This window comes from Propithecus coquereli, unplaced genomic scaffold (genome assembly GCF_000956105.1).
Source record: "Propithecus coquereli isolate 6110/MARCELLA unplaced genomic scaffold, Pcoq_1.0 Scaffold142, whole genome shotgun sequence".
Classification (NCBI taxonomy): Eukaryota; Metazoa; Chordata; class Mammalia; order Primates; family Indriidae; genus Propithecus; species Propithecus coquereli.
In genome coordinates, this window is record NW_012138525.1 from 3,019,416 (window position 1) to 3,029,898 (window position 10,483).

A 10,483-nucleotide genomic window follows, 5' to 3' on the forward strand; every position below is an offset into this window, starting at 1 on the left:
TTCTTGCAACCCTGCAGAAGTGCCCTGCAGAGGGGCATCAGTTTTCACCCAGCAGGCGGGCTGGTGGCCTTTCACAACATCCCTGCTGTGTCCCTGCTCACTCCCCCAAGTGAAGGGGCAAGGACTTCCCCATGGGGAGTGAGCATGTGTGGGCAGACCCCACACTGGCCCCATTCACCATATTCACCCCGAACCCAGCAGAGGCCTGTCTGCCACATACTTAGATACACAATCAGTGCTCTGGACTCAACTGGAGTTTTCTGATTCTGTTGAATGGGTGGAAGAATGGGTGGATGGACAGAGAGATAAAAGAGGGTAAATGGATGATGGATGGGTGATGGATGGATGGATAGATGGATGGATAGATGGATGGGTGATGGATGGATGATGAATGGATAGATGGATGGATGGATGGGTGATGGATGGATGGATGGATAGATGGATGGATAGATGGATGGGTGATGGATGGATGGATGGATAGATGGATGGATAGATGGAGGATGGGTGATGGATGGATGGATGGGTGATGGATGGATGGATGGGTGATGGATGGATAGATGGACAGATGATAATGGATGATGGATGGACAGAGAGGTAAAAGAGGGAGGCACAGGTGGGTGGGTGGGGCAGTGGATGGATGGGGAAGAGATCACAGGATGGAAAGGAGGGGGGATGGAAGAGAAGTTGGGGGAGGCAGGAAGATAATAGTGTTCACACACCCAAAAAAGAAGGACTGATCTCATACTCTTGGAGGCAAGAAGACAAACTGGAAGGGATGCAGGAGGGAGCTCTGGGGCAGGACCACCCGCTGTCCTTCCATGCCACCCCTCTCACCCCCAGCTCCCAGGCCCCAACTCTGCCTCCCACTTGGTACCTTTTTGGCCCCGAGCTTCAGCGCCTTCTTCCTGGCTTCCTCAAAGTCTTCCTTCTGGCCGATGTTGGCCTGGGGAGTGGAAGCAGAGAGACCCCATCAGCCCAGGGCAGATAAGAGAGTGGGAAAGGACTGTCAGCCCCTGGGGAGAGCCCTGGGCAGGCACCACCCACACACACAGACCTCCTCCTCCGAGGAGGCTTCCATTCGACAGCCCAGGTCACAGTACGGAGGAGAAAGGGCACAGCCCAGGGGCTGACGAGGTTGGGATACTTCTAGGAGCTAATCCTGGGAGCTGGATGCTGGGTTGTACTGAGAAATTGTTTCTATGGATCGGAGGACTGGCTGAGCCTGGCCCTGGCCACACGGGCTGCTGGATGCAAGTGTTCGCTGTCATTGCTGGAAGCTCTGTTTTCCTCGAACCCATCTATCTCTTCCAGCAAACTCTCCCTAAGTGCAAAGATTAGCTTGTCAGGAGCTGCCTGGCCTCCAGCTCACCTCCCAGCCAAGGGCAGTGCCTTGCCTATCCCGAGGCATCTGAGGGGGCAGGAGGCAGGGGGGCCCATGCTCAGGAGCTCCCAGCTCTGCCCCGACCCCTGGCTCCGACGGCCCCTGTCTAGACACTGACATGTTTCCTGCTGGCTGGACTCTGGCCGGCTGCCCAGACCCTGGGCTGGAGCCTCGCTCCCTGCATTCTGCTCGGCAGACTCTGGAATCTGCCCAGAGCCCAGCTGCAGGCGCTTATCTGAAGTCAAACTCACTTGTAAATCTACCAGCTGGTAGCCCAGGGTTCTATACAGCCAGCTCCAAGCTCTGACTGCCCCTCCGGTAGCAAGATAAGCACACCCTGGGCTCTTTGCAGCCACTCGAGCTGTGGCTGTCACTCACCAGGTGACTGCGAGCAAAGCGTTTCCCCTTCCTGGGCCTCACTTTCCCCAGCCTGAATGTCAAGGGCATGGGGCTCAGTTAGATGTGGTGTATTTACTGCAAACAAGCCACTCCTGGCAATGGTTAACTTTTATCTGTCCAGAGGCCCATCCTCACTCCCCCTGGGCACAGAACCTTCCTTCCTGGGAGGACCCCTGTCCACAGGGATGGATGGAAGCAAATCACATCTCCCACTCACTGGAGGAGCAGGCCCATGACCCAAGCCCGCACCCACGACTCAGCTGTAGTGACTGATGCATGGTGGGCAGCGACTCTGGCCAACGAGAGGCACTAGGATACAATGGCGAATGGGGCCTGCCCTGTGGAAAGGCCAAGAAGGAAGCCAGGCAGAGTCAGAGACAGATCTGGAGAAGCACCTGGAGCCAGCCTTGCCTGAAGCCATCATATCCCTGGACTTCTCAGTTACACAAGCCAAGAACTGTCTTGTGGGTTTTTTTCCTTTTTGCTTAAGTTAGAGTTGAATTTCTAGAATTTGCATCCAAGAGTCCTGAATAGCACAGCCACACGGAGAAGAATTTAGAGGCTGTCCAGGTTCACCAGGACTGAAGCTGGTTTCATTAAGGATGACCGCTAGAGACCCTGGATAGGGGAGCATCACATGCCACCTGTCACCTATGACCATGTGCCATCCCAGAACTAGGTGGTCTGCCCGGGCCTTTCCAGCTCAGGATTCTACAATCATTGCTGAATTATAGGAGGCCGAAGGCTGACGGGGACTCCCACGGCCTGCAGCGGGTCCCAGCCCGTGGCCTCTCTCCAAGCAGCCCAGGAGCACTGCCAAAGTCACTTCTGTGTTGTCCCCACACCCAGGCTCTGGGAAGCATCTCAAGGATGTCCATTTTACAGATGAAGCAAGTCAGGCAGCACAACGAGAAGCTATTTTCCTAGTTGCAGTTCGAGACAGGCTTAGCGGGGAGGAGCAGACAGGCGGACAACCCCACAGAAGCTGGCAGAGCACAGGCTAGATGGACTGTGGGACAAGCAGGAAGACAGACATGCGGGCTCCTCCCTACCAGATAGGCAATGACATCGTAGCCCTGTTCCTTCAGCCACACGAGGATGCAGGAGGTGTCGAGGCCGCCACTGTAGGCCAGAACCACGGAGCCTTTGCCGGACATCTCGTCTGGAGGGAGCAGAAGAACATGAGTGACCCAGAGCAGCCAGGTGCCCCTGCCAGCCCTGCCAACAGCTCTTGGCCCCACAGGCCCAGCCCCCACCTTGGCCTTGGGCAGCCTTATCCCCTGGACAAGCTGCCACCAGGGGCTTGGGAACAGGATGTTCCCCTTCCTGCACCCCGTGCCCCCACCCCCGGGGACCCTGACCCTGCACGCTGCACCGCCCCCCATACCACGCTGGGGCCCGGGAGTGCTGACAGCAGAGTTTGGAGCTGCCAGGGGGAGGCCACTCTTCGAGCCAATCCCCGCCAGCGAGAGAAGGCGTCTGAGGCTGAGCTGTCCGGCCCGAGGCCAGGATCCGAAGGCTGTGCAGTGGTCGGGAGAGCTGGCTCTGGGCCCCTGGCAGCTGACATGCCCCCAGTCAGCACGGACAGGGCCGGACAGGGCCTCTCAGGCCTGGTGTGGACCTCCCTGAGCCCCCAGTACGAGCCCGCAGGGTGGGAGTGGCCATTCCTACTGGGGAGGCAGACGGCGGGGCTCAGAGCGGTCAGTGGTGGGCTCACAGCCACAGAGGGCACAGCAGTCGGGCTCTGGAACCGGCTCTGACCCAGCATACGGTGCTGCCTCCACCTGCAGATGCTCCGGGCCGGGCAGCCTGCCCAGGTACCTCGCTCACCTGGACCCCCCTGAGCCTTCACTCACTGGAGTTTTAGGCACTTGTCTCTTTTCAAATGCAAGTACCCCTGAGACGTGTGAATTCAACTCTACAAATGCTCAGGTCGGGGGGCTCAGAGACCAACTCCCCCAGGGTGCAGGTGAGGAAACTGAGGCCCAGAGAAGGAAGGAGATAGGCAGAGCATAACACCTCTCTGTAAGCAGGGTCCTTTCCAGGGGGCACAGAGGGTAGAGCTGGCCCCTGCCGCAGGGACAGGTGTGCAGCTCCGACCCCTCCTGCTCCCCAGCAGCGCTGATGCTGCCTGAAGGCGTCGTGGCCTCCTGTGTCCTCGCCCTCGTAGCCATGTTCCTGCTGTCCAGAAGCCTCTCCCTGAACCCTGTCCTCCCCCCAGCACTCCTCATATGGCCCTGACAGTAGGTGCTTTTATTGTGCCCACTTTACTGAAAGGGAAACCGAGGGTCAGAGAGGCCAGGTCACCTGCCCAAGGTCATACAATCAATAGGCAGCAGGGCCAGATTTGGACCCAGGCCACCTGGTTCCAGCCTCTGTGGACACCTGGCCCCAGCATCCCAACAAAGATCAGAATCACCTGGGGGTCCTTATTAGACGCTATTGGGGAAGATCATGGATGTCCCTCCACAGACCCAGGGGAGTCCAGGAGGGTCACCGGCTGTCCCCGCTGCAATGATGCAGGTTTGTCCTGAGCACCCTCTGAGCCTGGGAACTCAGAGAGAAGTGGCTTCCCCAGGCCGCCCGGTCCTGAGCTGCACAGCCCGGACACGCAGCCAGGCGGACTTTGGAGCCAACCGCGTGAGTACGCAGTCCCGAGTACGCAGTCCCGGGCACATCGCACAGGCCCATCCGCCTGTCACCCAGGCTCACAGGCCCTTGCTGCCCTTTGGACTTAGAAGGGGAAATACCTCATGGAACAGCACGGCTGGGGAAGAGGGGGTGGTTCTGATCAGTGCCCACAACTGTCCCCTCCACTGGGCATCCAACCACCTGCCAGGCCCTGACCCTGGAGCCAGCAGCTGGTGCCCATGGCAACCGCAGCCAAGCAAGTGGCCATAAAGGATGGAGGGAAGGAGGGGAGAGGGAGGCAGGAAGGACTCAAGGTACAAAGTACCTGGGATTGGAGGGGTGGGTTCCCGGCGTCCGGAATCTGTCTTCACAGCTCAGTGAACCTCTCTGCAAAAGCAAAAGCTGCTCAGCTGCCCGCCTGGCAGCCCTGAACCTGGCCTCCCAGTCACCCGAGTCCCCTGTGAGTAGCCTCGCTGACTGGGAGCTCTGGGGAGGCCCAGGAGACCCAGGCCCCCTGTCCTGCCGCCTGCCTCCCGCCCAGGAGGCCCTCGGGGAATGTACGTGAGCCCACCCTGTGTGTTTGCGAGCCATGGTGCTGGCGGCATGGGTGGGGGTATGCTGTTGCATATTTTAAAACAGCTCCGTTGAGGTGTACTCGACATACCGTAAATTGCATATTTTTCAAGTGTCTAATTTAGCAAGTTTCGGCATGTGTATTCACAGGCGACGCCGTCACCACAGTCAAGACAATGGACATATCCATGACAAGCTCCTTCCACCTGGGGTTATCCCCATTTTAGAGACAGGGAAGCTGAGGCTTGGGTTGAGGAACTTGCCCTAGGCCTCACTGGGCTGGCAAGCGGCAGAGCCCAGACTCAAACCCAGATGAGCTGAGCTCCTTAGCCCACTCTCGCAGGCACAGGGCCCCCTCTCTGGCAGGCTCAGGGGAGGGAAGTGCTGGGCAATGTGTGGTCTGGGGTGGGCGAGATGAGGCTGGCCCAAGATTTACCCAGCTCTGAGAGTCACCCCTGCTCTCTCCCCTCCCAAAGGTGCTTGGAGCCAAGAGGGTGGGCACAGGGGTGGGGAGAGGAGCAGCTCCTTGGAGACAGACCACTTACCAGCCCAACAAGGCCCAGGGCAAGTTCCGACACCTGTGCCTGCCCGGCCTCGGTGCTCCCACCTTGCTCCACCTCCTGTCAGAGCACACGTCACGCTCTATTCCCACTGTCCTCCCCCAGCTTTGAGCTCTGTGGGGACAGGGACTGTCCCCCAGATGCCTGCGGCAGGCACTCAGAATGACGCTGCTAGTTCTACTCTCTGGAGGTCAGCTCCTCACAGCAAAAAGAGAGGGCTGGGATCCCCCGAGAGCCTGGGACGCTATGCACGCTCTCGTTCAGAAACCGGTGAGCCCTCCTGCTGCCAGGCTGCGTGCGCGGCCTCAGGCTGAGCAGCCCGAAGGAATGCACGAACCCAGGCGTGTGGATCTGACTGCATGTGTGTGCATGCCTGCTCCTGTGTGTGTGTGTGTTTGTGTTTGGGGAGGTGGGGCTGCATGTACCTGGGAGTGTGTACATGAGAAAGGGCATGTGTGTGTTTCCCTGCTCATGTGCGTGCCTGTATGCACCCGGGGGTTGTACCTGAGAAAGTGCATGTATGTGTGCATGCACGTGTGTGTTTGGGCTTGCACATGTGTGCCTGTGTGCACAGAAATGAGCTGGGCAGGTGGGCCGGGAGAGTGATGCAATCGGACACTGGCATTGCTCCTGTCTCCCGGAACCCTCCCCGCTCAGCTTCCGAGGGATCCTGGGCTGCCTGAAACTAGATGCAGCTGAGGGCTTGGTCAGCTGAGGGCTTGATGGGGAGGCAGCAACAGGGAGAGGAGAGGGCGCAGCCCCTGCAATCCAGCGAGTGAGCGCCGCTGCGGCAGGGCACAGGGGCTAAGTCCCCCAGACCTGGGTTCGGGTGGCTTAAGCTCTCTGAGTATGGCCACTCGTCTGCAAAATGGGGTGAGAGCAGCCTGCCTCTCACAGGGCAACATAAGGATTCAGAAGAATGCTGTGGGGAGGAGCTCAGAGCTGGGCACCAAGTGTGTGCCCACAAACTCTCTGCACCACCGCCATGGCTGACCTCGGGCAAGTCCCTCGCTCGCTAGGCCTCACTTTCCCCATCTGCACAAAATCCTACACACCCTTTTGGTTCTGACACCTCAGCACACTGGGCTTCCTTCCTGGGGAGGCGCCTGGCAGACCCTGGCTGAACTCAGACTCCCCCAGTCTGGTCCTGCTCCCCCTCAAGGCCCAAGGCAGGTTTTTCCACCTCCCAGGCACGTGCCCAGACATCCTTCACCAGACGAGACACCTGCGGGGAAGGACCTCGTGCCACGCTGCCTGCCAGCCTGGCCTTCCTTGGCAAGGCAGGGGCCATTCTCTGTGGCCCCAGCCAAAGCCACCCGGCCAGCTTCCAGCAAACAGGCCAGCCAGCTTGGGCGCTCACTCGACACTAAGGAAAACCCCGGCCACTCTACAACGCCACAGCTGGAACGATGACAAGAGCCCATACTATGCTGAGAGTCACACATGCGTCATTTCAAGGTGGAGACTATCGCTACCACCTATTTACATATGAGGAAGCTGACACCTGGCCCAGGGCACAAGCTTCCCGCAGAGTGCCCTGCACTCCTGGGCTCTGGGAAACAGCGGGGCTCCTCCCCTTGCTTTGGGAACCTTCCAGACCACAAACTCCCCGGGGAATCACCACCACCAGTCTTCCCTGTCTCCGTATGCCCTGCACGCCTTAGCTCAGGACTACAGCCTCATGGAATATTCCAGAACCCCTCCCTGACATTCTAACTCAACTGAGCTTGGTCCGTTCTTGGTTATGGAGGAAAGAAGAGCACATTCATTCATTCATTCAGGCTACTAAATCAAAGTGTCTGAGGGTGCCTGGCCTACCCCAAGTCTGTGGAGGGAACCTGGCCCGAGGGCGGGAGGAGCCAGCAACATCAACTTTGTCCAAAGCGTCTGGCAAGAATCAGAGGCCTAGAGCCCGAATTCCAGCGAGGTTATCTCTTATAACCCGGGTGCCCACAGGCAAGGCCCTCGCCCGGGGCTGTGTGCTCAGTGGGGCTGCCCTGGCCCGTGCTGGCTGGTCTCCCAGCGCCGCGGGGCGAAGATGAGACACGGCAGGGCAAGTGCTTATGCAGCAGGTGGCTCTGGGCCTGGCTGCTCCCCAAGGCTCCTGAGGCCCCAGACCTGACAACCACCATCAGAGTCAACTGACTGCACAAGCCCAGAGCAGGCGGGCAGCAGAGGGGCCCGCGTGAGTACTCAGGACTGCTGAGGCTGAGGGGAGCAGGCCCTCCCTATCCCCCTCACTCCTGGCCCCGGGTCTAGGTGCCCAGTGGGCAGGATTCACCATTCAGTCACTTGGTCCCCAGGCGCTGGGCACAGCCTCCAGGACAGGCCTCCACCCCCAGGCTCCCCTGCCCTGGCTGGAACGGGAAGGGGCCGCTGTGGGGAAGGGCTGGGAGAGAGGGAGTTTGGAATGAAGGGGCCCCCAGGCCCTACTCCTGGCCAAAGTTCCCCCCCTTGTGGCTGCATCTCCTTCCCTCGGCAGAACCTAACCCCAGGCCTGGTTACAGAGCGAAGGGACCCGGGCACAGCGCTCAACAGTCTACAGAGCCCTTCCCAGCCTCTTAGGATCTGCAAACATTTCCTGAGCCCTGTGCCTGAGGCTGGGTGGGCCCCAGCAGAAGGGAAGCCGGGGAGGCTGACCCCAGGCCTCTCCGCCCCCTCCTGCCACTGGCGGAGTGCTGGGCGCTGAGGGATCAAAGCCCAGGCCCCCAGGTCTCCCTGGAGAAAGGACAGGTCTGTCCACTCCGCAGAGAGGAACACTGAAGCGTGCGGGCCTGCTCCGAGGAAGTGGCCTGGCAGGATGGTAGAGTTTCCTGCTGTCACAATGACCCTGCCTCCCGGAGGGCGCAGCCGCCCATGGGGCCAAAGGCAACAGCTACCCAGAGGACAGACATTCCTGCCCAGCGGCCCCTCCCAGGCGAGCCCAGGGCCGCAGGAAAAGAGAGGCCACCAGCCCCACCTGGGCAGAGCCGGCGACGGCCGCTCCCAGCAGGGAAGGGAGCCCGGCCACACCCGAGGCCGCGGGGACGGCCAGGGTCACGGTGCCCACCTGCCCTAAACGGAGGCTCAGAAGAAAGTGATGCCCCCAGCCCCAGAGGGCGAGGGGCTGAGGCGGGGCTAGAATTCCGGTTTCACGCAGAGACAGAGGCGGTGAGTCGCAGGGGGGCGAGAGAACCGGGGCCCCCCCACGGCCGGGACTCCCAGGGTGTCCATTTGGGGGCGTCACGGCACGGAGGAAGCCGGATCGGAAGAGGAAAATCCCGAAGGATCCCGGCCCCGCACAGGGAGCAAACAACCCGACCTGCCCTCGGACCCTGGGACCCACGCCCCAGGCCGAGGAGCGGACGCGGCGGCCGGCGCTAGAGCAGCAGGACCCGGCTCCGCCGCCTCCGCCTCCGCCGGCTGGTCCGGGAGGGGGGACCTAGGCGAGGGGCGGGAAGCCGGAGGGCCGGGGGCGCCTTACCCGGGGCAGGCGGCGGCGGCAGGCGACGGAGCAGGGCCGGCCGGGGCGCGCATCCCGGATTATAAGCACAGGCCCGGGGGCAGGGCCGGGGACCGGGGACACGTGGGGGGCGCGCGCGACAGACCCCGCCCCCGGCCCGGCCCCGCTTGGAGCCGCTCAGCGTCCGCGGCCACCTGCGGGAGGGCGGGGCCTGACCCCCTCCTTGCCCCGCCCCTTCCTCATCCCCTCCCCCAGCCCTCAGCCTGTCCCGCCCCGCCCGGCGCCCGCACGACCCCCTCCCCCCGGGCGCACCCCGCGCGGGTCCCCAGCCCTGGCCCGCGGGGGGCGGCGGTGTTGGGAACCGGCGGAACTGGCAGGGCGACCGCAGCCGTCTAGCCAGAGACCTGCCGCCGGCCCAGGCGAGGCGTTCAAAGCGCTTCAAGGTGGGCGCGGGATGAAAGCTCCCGGGGCGCAGGGAGCTTGGAGCTCACTTTTACCGCGTGCCGGCGTCGCGGGCCTTTCTGCAGCCTCCAAGCCCTGCCCTTCTCTCCGCACTGGTTGAGCCCAGGGAATGGATGAGAAAACCCAGGCGGAGCCGGCACGGGAGCGCCTGGCTTTCATCCCCCGGTCCAGGCTGGTTCCTGGCCGTCTCCTCAGAGCCTGGCACCTGACCAAGCTGAGGGCACCCAGGAAGCAAGAATAAAGGACTGGCTGCCGCTAACCCGTCGGGCGGCAGGGAAGGCAGAGGTTCGCAGAGGTGGAGGCTCTTGCTCGTAAAAAGAAATTGGGAGTCTGGTCTTCAGAGCTCTGTCACCACACGTTTCCCAGCGCGGTCTGCAGGCCCAAAACAGCAGTCCCTGCAACCACGACCCCAGTAACACGGCAGGTCCCGGCCAAGGCTGTTGCTCCACAGCTAGGACTGACCCCAGAGGGGCGATTCCCCAGTCATCAGCTGCCTCTGCACCGGGGGAGGTGGGAGAGCCTTGCTCAGCTGCCACCCTGAGGTCACAGTCTCTTGAATCACCATCTGACTGCCAGCCAGCCCCCATCCCGCCGCCTCTATCGCGGGGCCAGGAGCAGTAACCGTGAGTCCTAGAAGGGAGGAGGTATCAAACCAATTCATAAACAAAGCCACGGCCCAGTTCCCTCGTGAGCCCCGCGGCCCCGTGGCACCCAAGCCCAGGGTGCAGCCCGTGATGGTGAGGGCGCCCTGGTGAGCCATGTGGGGCTGGGTCCCACGGGTGGCTTGAGGCACCTCCCTACCAGGAGGTGGGGTGACAGCTGCCCTCCCCCCCAGCCCACTCGCTGGACCAGCTCTGGGCCTTCCACACTAGCAGGAAGCAGGTGAGGAAGGGCCACAAACAGCATGCTCACAGCAGCTGTGTGACCTCAGGTGGTCCCCCCCAGAGTGGCCTCAGTTTTCTCATCTGTAGAGCCACCCCCAGGAGGCCAGCCATCTGCACTGTCTTCTCCATGTTTCCATCTCCATGGCTACCG

General features: G+C 61.6%; 1 protein-coding gene across 2 annotated transcripts in view; it reads right to left on the reverse strand.

The window, feature by feature from the left end:
* Nucleotides 1-9,243, reverse strand: part of ASS1 (argininosuccinate synthase 1) — a 49,722-nt gene extending 40,479 nt beyond the window's left edge. Inside the window, exons 1-4 of one of the 2 annotated variants that reach the window (XM_012639707.1) lie at nt 9,008-9,243; nt 4,737-4,798; nt 2,833-2,942; nt 875-943 (exon numbers count right to left, since the gene is read on the reverse strand). In XM_012639707.1, coding sequence (XP_012495161.1) covers nt 875-943; nt 2,833-2,937 — 174 coding nt within the window. In that variant the 5' untranslated portion in view covers nt 2,938-2,942; nt 4,737-4,798; nt 9,008-9,243. The remainder of the gene's footprint in view (nt 1-874; nt 944-2,832; nt 2,943-4,736; nt 4,799-9,007) is intronic. The other variant, XM_012639708.1, reaches the window with a different exon arrangement.
* Nucleotides 9,244-10,483: the final 1,240 nt, after the last annotated feature.